Below are 13860 nucleotides of genomic sequence, written 5' to 3'. Positions count from 1 at the left end.
GAAAATCTCAAGTGGCATTAAGAGGTTTTTACATCTAAAATCTGTGTATTTTTTAATTCTGTTTTATTATCTTTCTTTTTTTATGTTTTCTATATGAATATAAATTATATATTATAAATACAAATGGTCATTTTATTTTAGTATTTTCCTATTTTCATTTATTTTACCCTATTGTACCAATATAAATAAAACAAAAATAAAAATAAATACAACTCTAAAGACATACCAAAAAATTACAAAACAACAAAGTGACTAAACTTCAAAAATAAAAATATATCCCAAATATAAGCTACACTGAAAGTCATAATGAAAACTCCTATAACATTTAGATAAAATAACACAATGAACTATATGCATTTGATAACATTGTTTTTAAATGTCCTGTTTTGCTCAGTGTTGCTCAGATTGTGGCCTTGAATTTTGCCTCTGGCCTGATAAATTGGGTTACAAGGAGCCTATTTAAACCCTGCAGACTGACCGCACCCGCAGCACTGAAACATCAAGGACCTCAGTGAGACATGCTCCACTTCTCAAGGCTCTCTAACAAAGCAGAGAGGTTACAGACTTGCTGCTGTTTTCATGTTTAAAGCACAGCAACAGAAATCCCTTTAATAGATTAATCCTGACTCTTGTAAATCAGTAACGTACAAAAATGCCAGCGTACTTGTTAAGCCTGACATCGTCACAGTTTCTGGGTCCAAACGCTTTCTCAGACGCAAAAAGGGAACGCCAATTGTACTAATAATACATGCTCACAGTGAAATGTAATATTATCGAATATCGTGATTATAATGTTTGTATCTATACATAATTGATCAGACGGGGATCTTTTTTTTAAGTTTCTGATGTTAAAATAGGATCCAAATCCTAGTGATTTTTAAGTGCACTGTGATTTAGCAGTTTTCCCCACCCACCGATATTGATTGACAGAAGCGTATTAACATGTTAGCCACTACCAGGAAACAAACTGATTTATTAATTAATAATAGGGTCTCGTTTACTTGATTGTCAGGGTATTGTATTGCATGTAAAATGTTATTTCAATTAGATGATTCTGTGATGATTCTGTGTTATCAGCTTATTGGTGTGCATGTAAATGGATTCGGTCTCACTAAAGAGTACAATGTTGGCATCTATGCATTGATTTCAAAAATATTATCTTCTGTTATATGCATTTTTGGCAAACGTATGAATGGCTGTCTCTGTTCAGTTGGTTCAGGAATATTTCAGACATGTATAGGTGTAAACATTATACCATTATACTTATCAGAGGGTTAGATTAATGGTGAACTGGTGAAAGATTTTGAAGTATAAATATGTAATTTAATTAAATGTCTTATTTATTATATATAAATAAATAAATATATATATATATATATATATATATATATACACACACACACACACACACACACACACACACACACACACATACACACACACACACACACACACACACACACACCCAATGCAAAGCACTGCTTCTTGTGTAATATATATATATATGTGTGTGTGTGTGTGTGTGTGTGTGTGTGTGTGTGTGTGTGTGTGTGTGTGTGTGTGTGTATATACACATATATATATATATATATATATATATATATATATATATATATATATATATATATATATATATATATATATATATATATATATATATATAGATAGATAGTGGAGTTAGGATGATTAGGATGATTCTAAGGGCCCATACATTTAGGGGGGCCCAAAAGACAAATTACTGACAAATTACTGACATTTTTGTTTTTTATACAGGGAAATTACAGTATTATTTATACAGTATTTTTTTCTGTTATTTTAAATTATATTTAAAAATCCGTAAAAATTACAAACAATATCTGTAATTTAACAGCTTGACTGTTATTTTATGTACTACTGTATATAAGTAATGACAAATTACAGCAATTTGTCTGTTTTATACAATAAAATTGCTGTATTATTTACACAGTGTTTTTTCCTGTTTTTTATGAAGTACATTTAAAATTACATGAAATTAAAGTAATAAATTGTAATTACTTGCTCTGTAAAAAAAATTAAAAATCGTTAAAAAAAAGGTCAAATGACTGGCAGATATGGCTGCCAAACATAAACCATAAAATTACGGTAAAATTTCTTTGTTGAAATAAAGTGAAATAAACACTGTTATTTTACAGACTTTTCCTAGATTATTACGATCAAATCCGTTCAATAAAGTTACACACTAAATGCGCTCACATGCACCTGTTCCGGATTCTGCTGACTGGCCACACACAGTCGGAGGATCGTTATGAACTGATTACATGCACTTTAAAAGCAGCACAGACGCACGCACCAATTGCTTAGTCTTGTTATACTGTTACTGTGAACATTATGACACGTTTCTCTTGTTTTGCCTTGCTTTGTTTGTTAATTGTTTACGTTGTTTGCTGCTGGGACTGACCATTTGCCTGTTATTTGACCATGACTCTGGCTTCCCTGCATAATGTTTCATCTGTTTGCCTCTGTGTTGACTGTTGCTTGCCTGACCATCTCTGTGAAATAAACCTGCATTTGGATCTGCACTCCTTTGTCAACGTCCCCTTCACATTACAGTTCCATTTCATTTAAGATCAGTAACTGAATCATTCCATATAACTTAAACCTCTACATGTTTTACATAAACACTATTTATTAAAATGTAACAACTGTAATTTTAAAGTTGTGAGAATTTTAATCAGTTGTATCTCGTTTGGTGTTTTTTCCAAAAAATTTTGATCCAAAATAAAACTGTTAAATTACGAACATGAGTATGTCTTGGCATTTTATTAAAGGTGTTTAATCGTAATAATTTAGGGAATATTCTTTTAAATAACATTGTTTTCTTTTGAACTTTTAGTGCAGTCACTTTATTGATGGTGTTTAATCATAATATTCTAGGAAAAGTCTGTATAATAACAGTGTTTCTTTGTAAAACTCTTAGTGTGTAACTTTATTGAACGTATTTGATCGTAATAATCTAGGAAAAGTCTGTAAAATAACAGTGTTTTTCTGTAAACATTTTAATGAAAATATCTGTAGATTTATTATTTTTTGCACTTTATTTCAACAAAGAAATTTTACCGTAATTTTATGGTTTTTGTTTGGCAGCCATAGCTGCCAGTCATTTAACCTTTTTTTGACGATTTTTTTTACAGTGTATATATATATATATATATATATATATATATATATATATATATATATATACACACACACACACACACACACACACACACACACACACACACACACACACACATTTTGTCACCAAACATAATTAGGGATATTATGTTTCTCTTGATTTTTGTTTCATTCTGCCTAACATAATATTGGGCATACTGTTTTTTAGACAATGATCCCAAATTAGTTTGTTAAATTAGCTCTAGTTTTGGCTTTGGTAATGACTAATTTTTATATGCACAAATGTATTACTGCATAGCATCCAATAGAAAATATAACTTTAAAAGAGAGATCTGTGCGGTGTGTACTCATTTATGCAATGTGTATTATATGTTCTTTTTCTTTCTTTCTCTCCCCCTTGTCTCATGCATCTGTTTGCTGTTAAGTCTGTACTATTTAAAAAAATAAAATAAAATAATTTCAGACATATGTTTTTCTGTTTTCTTTTTTCCAGAGAGGTGTGATGAGGTGTTGGCTTCACCGCTTCCCTACAGCGCCTTCACCAGCTCCTCTGTGCTGGCAGCGGATTTTGGTGCCGGCTATGCAAAACTCAACAGGAGAGTAGGTGAGAACATGCTCACAACGGAGAACTAGAACTAAAGTACTTTGATTAGATTATGAGCACCAGGATTGCATTTATTTGATCAAATACAGGAGAAACAATTATACTGTGAAATACAATTACAGTTTGAGCTACCTTTTTTCCATTTAAATACATTTAAAAAATCTCATTTGTTTCTGTGATGCAAGGCTGAGATTTTAAAGAAACATTACAGAAATGTTTCTGATTATTATCATTGTTACAAATGATGTATATTCATGTTCATGCTTCATGTGTTTGCTTATAATGATGTTTTGTGGATAAAATATTTTTAAATATATTAAAATTTAAAATGTTAATTTTAGTGTTACATGTTGTCACAATCACCAGCGATCAAGCCTGTGCAGATCACTGAAGAACTACTCATATGCCATTTTAATGAACCACAACTCCCATCATTCACCTCACACACACTAGTTTCTGATTCCCCTTGATACACACATGCAGCTGGAAGCTCATGATGGACTAATCAGATGAACCATAAAAACAGCACACACACCCTTGCTGAGTCTTGTGATCTGTAAGGGAGCATTACTGGAACATTTTTCCTTGTCATGCCATGTTTTTGACCTTTGCTTTGTTTTACTGTTTATGTTGTTTTGCCACCTGTCCCGACCATTCGCCTGTATTCTGACTTCGCTTTTGGATTATCTGCATGCTCCTATCTGTCCCTGTTTTGACCTTTGCCTGCTTGACGATCCTCCGTTGTACCTCGACCAGGGCTTAATTGTGCCGGAACATCCCGGATCCGGCACGTCTGAAATCGGATCTGGCACCTCATTTTTACCGACCCCCCTCCTCAACCGCCCTCCTCCCCCGTCCGCTGTTCACTTTCACTTTCTTCCGCGACTCGCCAACCCTCTTCACTCCACGACAACCCCCCTACTCTTCACTTTCGTCCTTCGTCCATGACACCCCTCCAACATCCACCCCCACCCCCAACAACACCCTTCCATCCTCGGGTAACATCCTGGATCCATTACCCCGATCTTTTCTGGGACCTCGTAATTCACAAATTAAGCACTGACCTAATTCAATACAGAAGACTCAGCAAAGTCTGTGCCTGTGTGTGTGTGTTGTTTTTATGCTCTATTTGATTATTTAATTTGTGTTGGGACAACATGAGGGAATTGTGTAGAACCCTGCATTTTTTACAGTGTAAGAGTAAGGTTGTGCATTCCATTATATTGTGGAAATACATTCTGTGAACATTGTAGTTCATCTCTGCATATGAAAATCAGCCTGTGTGTCAGTATCATGCTCTCTCCTCGCTGCCTGACATTTAGACTGAGATATAAAGTCAGATTCACTGCAGATAAAGTATTAAGGATGCATCAGGATTTGCTTAGATTGCAGAATTGAGGAAAACATCTCTATGGGTCATAATGAATTTTAATGCATGCTGGCCAGCGTTGAGGAAATATGGTGCTAATGGTGCATTATGAAGCTGCGGTGTGCACTAAAGCATCGTAATTCAAACTTGGCATCTAGTGTTGTTTTCTTACATTGTTCTTCCTCTTTGAAAGGCAATGGCGGATGGTCACCATCAGACTCGGACAGGTACCGGTGGCTACAGGTGGACCTCCGGGCCAGAAAACAGATCACAGCCATCGCAACGCAGGGCAGATACAGCAGCTCCGACTGGACCAAAAACTACAGGCTCCTGTACAGCGACACCGGAAGCAACTGGAAACCCTATCGGCAGGACAGCAACATATGGGTGAGTTTACAAGGAAAACTGTGATTTATGGCTCAGGGAATAACTGTTATTACATTAAATGCATTACTGAATTTGAAAGGGGCGAAGCAGTGGCGCAGTAAGTAGTGCTGTCGCCTCACAGCAAGAAGGTCGCTGGGTCGAGCCTCGGCTCAGTTGGCGTTTCTGTATGGAGTTTGCATGTTCTCCCTGCATTCGCGTGGGTTTCCTCCGGGTCCTGCGGTTTGTCCCACAGTCCAAAGACATGCGGTACAGGTGAATTGGGTAGCCTAAATTGTCTGTAGTGTATGACTGTGTGTGAATGTGTGTGTGGATGTTTCCCAGAGATGGGTTGGGGCTGTAAGGGCATCTGCTGCGTAAAAACTTGCTGGATAAGTTGGCGGTTCATTCCGCTGTGGCGACCCCGGATTAATAAAGGGACTAAGCCGACAAGAAAATGAATGAATGAATGAATCTGAAAGTAGCAGCTGCTGCTGTCTTACACAAAACGTACATGACCTACAAAGTTTTAGCTGAAAGTTCAACTTTTATTGACGTAATTTGGGAACTTTAATAAGTTTCTTACTTTTTTCAAAATAATTAGTTTTTTTTATTATAAAATATAATAAATCATATGAATGTATACTATTAATTAATTAATGATAATGATAATGATAATGATAATGATAATGATAATAATACTAATACTAATACTAATACTAATAATCAAAATAATAATACTAATACCAATATTAATAATAATAATGAGAATAATGGTGACGTAGTGGCACAGTAGGTAGTGCTGTCGCCTCACAGCAAGAAGGTCGCTGTTTCGAGCCTCGGCTGGGTTAGTTGCCGTTTCTTTGTGGAGTTTGCATGTTCTCCCTGTATTCCCGTGGGTTTCCTCCGGGTGCTCCGGTTTCCCCCACAGTCCAAAGACATGCGGTACAGGTGAATTGGGTTGGCTAAATTGTCCGTAGTGTATGAGTGTGAATGAGTGTGTATGGATGTTTCCCATAGATGGGTTACGGCTGGAAGGGCACCCGCTGCGTAAAAACATGTGCTGGATAAGTTGGCGGTTCATTCCGCTGTGGCGACCCTGGGTTAGTTTAGGGAATAAGCCGAAAAGAAAATGAATGAATGAATAATAATAATAATAATAATAGTAATAATACTCTAGTGAATAAGCGGCATACAAATTATAATATATAATATAATATTAAATAAATATATAAAATATTAAATAAATAATATAAAATATTAATTGGACCGAATGCAACCAAAGCCATGCAAACAGTTGCTCCCTGATCAAATTTGAATGAATGATTCAATAAATCACTCACTAAGACAGGTACTTGTTGCCACTTAAATTAAAATAAAATAAATTTAAATAGAATAAAATATTGTTATATAAGTTAATAAGTTAGAAGGTTACTGAAAAATACTAAATTTGCCAAAACTGATATAAAAATAAACACTACTGTAAACCTAAGTAAAATTTTAATTAAAAATGAAAATATAAACAAAATGTAATTCAATATTATTTCATAAAATAAATACTATGATTGAAAATGCTTGAATTTATATTGAAACTTTGAACTTTTATTTAATTTTATGTTATATTTTTAGAGCTAGAGAGACCGAGAAACAATTGAGTTGTCATACGCTTTCCATTTAATCTCATTACTCTCTAGGAAAAGCATTTGCAATAATCAGGAGACTTTTATATCCTGCGAGTTGCTCCCTAACATTAAAAAAATTCATAAACTACTTCAATTTTTTTTAATCACCAAAGGCTAACTTGATTATTTTTGTTCTCATACATGAGAAAAAGCTCATTCCTCACCACAAATTATTCCCTCCTTGCATAATTAAACTGAAATGCTCGATCACAGAGATTAAGATGCAAAGCCATTTCTCATGGAAATGCGTTAGAGTCTGTTTTATTGATCTGTGTACTCAGAAGCAGCAGTAATGAAGCATCTCACTCACAGTAGGAGGTTTTCCCTGTGTTTTTACAAACTGCAAACTCTTCTTTCTGCCTCAGACATTTTCAGGTAACTGGAACTCAGAGCGGGCCGTGCGACATGAACTTCAGCACCCATTTGTGGCTCGATATGTGCGTTTCATCCCACTGGACTGGAGCGAGGAGGGCAGAACTGGCCTGAGGGTGGAGATCTATGGCTGTGCTTACTGTGAGTTTTGTGGAAATTATCCGTCATGTGAATGCTAACTGAGCCCGACCAAATGAAACAAGAGAACCAGACTACAAATTTAAACACTTCAAGCTTTTGAGCTTTTTTACTGTAAGTAAAAACTAGTCTAGAGAACTATCTGCTGTTAAATATTAGCCTAGTGCACCAGCTGATGTTAAAACAAGTCTAGAACAGCATCTGCTGTTAAAAACTAGCCTAGAATGCTATCTGTTGTTAAACATTAGCCTACTAGAGTGCTATGTGTTGTTATAAACTAGTTTAGAGTGGTGTCTGTTGTTATAAATTATCCAAATGCACCATCTGCTGTAAAAAAAAACTAGCCTAGAGCACCATCTGCTGTTAAAAACGAGCTTAGAGCACCATCTGCTGTTAAAAACTAGCCTAGAGCACCATCTGCTGTTAAAAACGAGCTTAGAGCACCATCTGCTGTTAAAAACTAGCATAGAGCACCATCTGCTGTTAAACATTAGCCTACTAGAGTGCTATGTGTTGTTATAAACTAGTTTAGAGTGGTGTCTGTTGTTATAAATGATCCAAATGCACCATCTGCTGTAAAAAAAAAACTAGCCTAGAGCACCATCTGCTGTTAAAAACGAGCTTAGAGCACCATCTGCTGTTAAAAACTAGCCTAGAGCACCATCTGCTGTTAAAAACGAGCCTAGAGCACCATCTGCTGTTAAAAACTAGCATAGAGCACCATCTGCTGTTAAAAACTAGCCTAGAGCACCATCTGCTATTAAAAACGAGCTTAGAGCACCATCTGCTTTTAAAAACTAGCCTAGAGCACCATCTGCTGTTAAAAATGTGCTTAGAGCACCATCTGCTGTTAAAAACTAGCCTAGAGCGCCATCTGCTGTTAAAAACGGGCTTAGAGCACCATCTGCTGTTAAAAACTAGCCTAGAGCACCATCTGCTGTTAAAAACAAGCTTAGAGCACCATCCGCTGTTAAAAACTTGCGTAGAGCACCCTTTTCTTTTAAAAATTACTTTAAAGTACCATCTGCTGTTAAAAAAAAACTAGCTTAAAGCACTTTTAATTGTTAGCCTACTAGAGTGACATGTTTTTTTATAAACTAGCTTAGAGCGGCATCTGCTGTTACAAATTAGCTTAGGGTGTTGTTATAAACTATCCAAGTGCACCAACAGCTGTTAATAACTAGCCTAGAACGTTGTCTGCTGTTAAAAACTAGCTTAGAGCGGCATCTGCTGTTACAAATTAGCTTAGGGTGTTGTTATAAACTATCCAAGTGCACCAACAGCTGTTAATAACTAGCCTAGAACGTTGTCTGCTGTTAAAAACTAGCTTAGAGCGGCATCTGCTGTTACAAATTAGCTTAGGGTGTTGTTATAAACTATCCAAGTGCACCAACAGCTGTTAATAACTAGCCTAGAACGTTGTCTGCTGTTAAAAACTAGCTTAGAGCGGCATCTGCTGTTACAAATTAGATTAGGGTGTTGTTTATAAACTATCCAAGTGCACCATCAGCTGTTAATAACTAGCCTAGAATGTTGATTGCTGTTAAAAACTAGCTTAGAGCACCATCTGCTATTAAAAAACTAGCCTAGAGCACCATCTGCTGTTAAAAACGAGCTTGCAGCACCATCTACTGTCAGGCATTAGCCTACTAGAGCACTATGGGCTATATTTTGATGATCCATGCGCAAAGTGCAAAGCGCAGGGCGCAAATGCATTATAGGCGTGTCAGAATGCACTGCTCTCGTGGATAGGAAACCTTGTACGCACAGACATCCATTAGCCTATGAATAATTAATTTTTGTTTGTTAAGTGCAAAGATTTGTTTCAAAACTATTTCTAAATTCAGTTCTAATTTCAAGCCAACGAATAAATAAACAATAATAACAAGGTGTGTTTAAAAAACTGAGTATATCCAAACACACTGTGCCCTATATGGTCTGAAACCTGACAGGTGGGCAAATCTAAGCTTGTTTTTAATAAAACAAATATAAATATGGATATAATAAATAATACTACTAATAATAATAACATTATACAAAAGAAAATTATCGCGAATAAACTGAAAAAGCCTCCCGAGATGAAGAAGGCATGAAAGTGTGGTTTTTATATTTATGTAGGCTAGAAAATAATGTTTTTTAATATTTTAATCCTTTATATTTATATCCTATATATATCCTATTTATATCCTATATGCTTAATATTTAATGCTTATAACACGCCTTCATTTGTTTTCCTTTCCTTTACGCCTATGAGCGCACATATGAGCGCAAATGCATCTGCTATATGAACAGCATGCTGCAAAACGTCAAAACGACTCTTGCGCCAAGCTGAAACTAGCAAACAACAATTGCGCCTTGCACCTCATTGCGCCGGGTGTATGATAGGGCCCTATGTGTTGTTATAAAGTAGCTTAGAGTGGCATCTGCTATTATAAACTAGCCTAGAGCGACATGATGAGGATGGCGAAATGTTGAAATTCTCAAAATCTAAGCAAAATCTATTTCTGTAGCTTTTTTTTTTTTTTTTTTGCCACTGCTCAATTTATTTTTGCTGGTATTTGTCTATACTTCACAATTGTAATATATTATTTAATTTTGTTCAGAATTTTCATGGATTTAGTACTGGTATTGTAAAAAAAGAATAAGACTCAAACCAAGTTAACCTTAGTTAACTTATATAATATACATTTTCAGAACATTATAAAAGTTAAGCCTGGTTTATACTTCTGCGTCAAGTGATCGGCGTTACTCACTGCGCAGGTAACGCGCGTCGTGGCTGTGCATTTATACTTCTGCACGCGGTCTCTGTTGGTCTGCATTAACACTTCCGAAACGCTAGTTGGCAGTGAGGTGTTAATGTTCCTCTGTGTCGAATTTCTTCGCTGCTGTCTTGCTTTTCCTGAACACTTCCTGGATGTACAAGTGACTCAAACTCGCTCATTTTGAGGCAGGAACCGGCAGACGTGCAACAACTTTAACTATGAGGTAAACACAAAACAAAACTTTCCATCCAGAGCTCCTTCACGGTACTCCACAATTGTAAACAATCGCTCGCGCCATTCGCGCGGCTCTCGGTCCCGCCCAGACTCGTCAGCACTACCAAGCCGACCAATCACAGAGCTTACGCTACGCGTTGTTGCGACGTGTAGTTACATTTTTTGAGAGGTGCACGTCAGTGACGCCGACGGCCACGGCGAAGGGCTATGCGTCAGCGCCGTAGCATACGCCGGCGTTTGACGCAGAAGTATAAATCAGCCTTAAGAATAAGACTAAAATAATAGTGGCATTCACTATGAACAAAATATGTTATTAAAGTCTAAACAAATTTAAAGCAAAGCTGAAACTAGTCACTTGTGAACAGTGTTGGGCACTCACAAAACTTAAGGTGTTTCATTAGATTAGGATTGCTTGTCACCAATGCAGAGAGACTCTTTTTTCCTAGGTATAAATTGCACGATACATAAACATTCTTGCCTCTAACCTCATGGAGGGAAAAGTCGTGCTTATATTTTCTTTCCTTTAAACTTGTTGGATTTGCCATCATTCTGACTCTTGGTCGTTGGTGTGTGCCACTTACTGTTTATGTGTGAACACCCGCCTACTCTACCTCTGATTGGCAAACGATGAAAATGTACTCTATCTAAGCCAATCATCACATTCTCAGTTACACCACATTCATAGACACACCAATCATCATCACTGGTTGGTTATGTGTCCTGCCCCAACCCCAAACACATACACACCCACCCCAGAGAAAGATTCTGTCAGGGGTGTCCAAACTCGGCCCTGGAGGGCTGGTGTCCTGCAGATTTTAGCTCCAACTTGCCTCATCACACCTGAATGGATGTTTCTAGAAAGCCTAGTAAGAGCATGATTAGTTAGCCCAGGTGTGTCTGATTGGGGTTGGAACTAAAATTTGTTGGACACCGGCCCTCCAGGACCTTCAGTGTTCTCAATTATAGTAATGAGCATTTTATTGTCAGTAACGGTAATGCCGTTGTAATAGAGGAAACGGTAATTCAATTGATTAAGTGCTACTGAAAAATGTATCGCCGTTTATTTATAGCGCCATTATTCCCATCACTGCTTGTGAATAACAAAAATATGCATGTCCACACAATTTTTGCCTTATTGGTATTAATTGTATTAAATAAGTTGCAATATAAGTTGCTAAATTTGCCCTCTGTTGTGTAAAATATGGTATATTGTTGTCAGTTCCTCTATAATTCCATCACACTTCAGGATTACGCTCCATTCACACGGGGCTTCATCGTCAACGCTTGACTGAAGGCGTGTCTGAAGTTGGGGCTGAAGCGATCATCATAGAGGCGTCAGCCAATGAAATTCAGTCAACAATAGGCCACTGTCTAGCTGGTTTATTTGCATATAGCGATCTAATTGGCTGACGCTTCTGTTGAAAAGTTGAGCTAGTCCCAACTTCTGCAGCGAGCAACGCCTCTGAAGCGGCGCCGACGGACCCACAATGCAGTTCGGCAACGCCTGACGTCACCCATTCAAAGTGAATGGGAAGCGTTGACGCTGATGCCCTGTGTGAATGGGGCTCTAGGCTCTTCTGCATTGTTGTGTTTGACCTCTTTGGGCTATGGTTGAATTCCCAACGTGGAAATACGCATAATTCAAGAAATGCTTATTTAAAGATCAAAAATAATTCAGCATTATAATTTAAAATATGGTTTCTTTAAAAGCAAATATGTTCAGTTTCACCTCAGCTGCATCACAAAGTTGTTTTGAGCGTAGATCTGGGAAAGACTTCATTAGATTGACCCATATTCCCGCTTTCAGGGGCAGATGTGATCAGCTTCGATGGCCAGGGAGTGATTTCCTATCGCTTCAGACAGAAGAAGATGAAGATCTTGAAGGATGTGATATCGCTGAAGTTTAAGACCTCTAAAGGAGACGGCGTCCTGCTGCATGGGGAGGGACAACAGGGAGATTATATCACGCTAGAGCTACGGCGAGCCAAACTACAGCTGCAGATCAACCTGGGTAAAGTTTTTCATTTTAAAATAATTTATATATACATGTGAAGTCAGAATTATTCGTCCTTCTGTTTTTTTTTTCTCCTTTTTAAATATTTCCCAAATGATGTTTAACAGAGAAGGAATTTTTCACGGTGTTTCTTATGATGTTTTTTCTTCTGGAGAAAGTCTTATTTGTTTTATTTCGGCTAGAATAAAAGCAGTTTTTAATTTTTTAAAATCATTTTAAGGTCAATATTATTAGCCCTCTTAAGCAATATTTTGTTTTGATTGTCTACAGAACAAACCATCATTATACAATGACTTGCCTTATTAACCTAACTTACCTAGTAGGTTAACCTACTTAGGTAAATATTATTAGTATACTTTTAAATACATGAATAGTACCTTATGGTGCGAAAAGTGCAATGGGATCATGTCTTAGGTCTCATTTTATATCTTGTTATAATGGTAGTCAAAAAACAGGTTGAACATGAATTAATGGTGGGCTGCACATGATTATCTTAACACTGGATAATGAAACATAGGCTCATTCTGAAAAATCACGAATTATAAAGCAAGAAGTACGTATGGCTGCATTTTGTCTTTAAAATGAACACTACGGGGCGGTATGAAGTCGTTCCTTTTCGCGCTTACAGTACCAGCTGATTGATTACCTCAATATGGATGCTTCCTGCTGTAACCAGTTTGTCTAGTTAGCTCGCCATGTACGTCAGTGGACTTGAGACGCAGAGTGGAGTTGACTGGTAAAGAATGAGCTACTTTATAGAAAAATTTACTTTAGTTAACAGAGCAAGAAATTTTTCACAGTATTTGCTGTAATATTTTTTCTTCTGCAGAAAGTCTTATTTGTTTTATTTTAGCTAGAATTAAAACAGTTAAATTTTTTTATTATTTTAAAGTCAATATTATTAAGCAATATTTTTTGACTGTCTAAAGAACAAACCACCGTTATACAATGACTTGCCTAATTACTCTAACTTGCCTAATTAACATAATTAACCTAGTTAAGCCTTTAAATGTCACTTAAGCTGAATACTAGTATATCCTGAAAAAATATCTAGTCAAATATTATGTACTGTCATCATAGCAAAGATAAAATAAATCAGTTATTAGATGAAAACCATTATGTTTAGAAATGTGTTGAAAAAATCTTCTCTCGGTTAAACAGAAATT

At 36.5% G+C, this 13860-nt stretch overlaps 1 protein-coding gene across 1 annotated transcript in view; it reads left to right on the top strand.

Moving 5' to 3' along the window:
- cntnap2b (contactin associated protein 2b) overlaps window positions 1-13860 on the top strand; it is a 90585-nt gene that overhangs the window by 28541 nt on the left and 48184 nt on the right. Inside the window, 4 exon segments of the mRNA NM_001302242.1 lie at window positions 3650-3760; window positions 5323-5516; window positions 7540-7687; window positions 12488-12691. Of these exon segments, the coding sequence (NP_001289171.1) occupies window positions 3650-3760; window positions 5323-5516; window positions 7540-7687; window positions 12488-12691 (657 nt within the window).

The sequence above is a fragment of the Danio rerio genome, chromosome 2 (assembly GCF_049306965.1).
Source record: "Danio rerio strain Tuebingen ecotype United States chromosome 2, GRCz12tu, whole genome shotgun sequence".
NCBI lineage: Eukaryota > Metazoa > Chordata > Actinopteri > Cypriniformes > Danionidae > Danio > Danio rerio.
The sequence above is the reverse complement of the archived record's forward strand: the minus strand, read 5'-3'. Positions and strand labels throughout refer to the sequence as shown.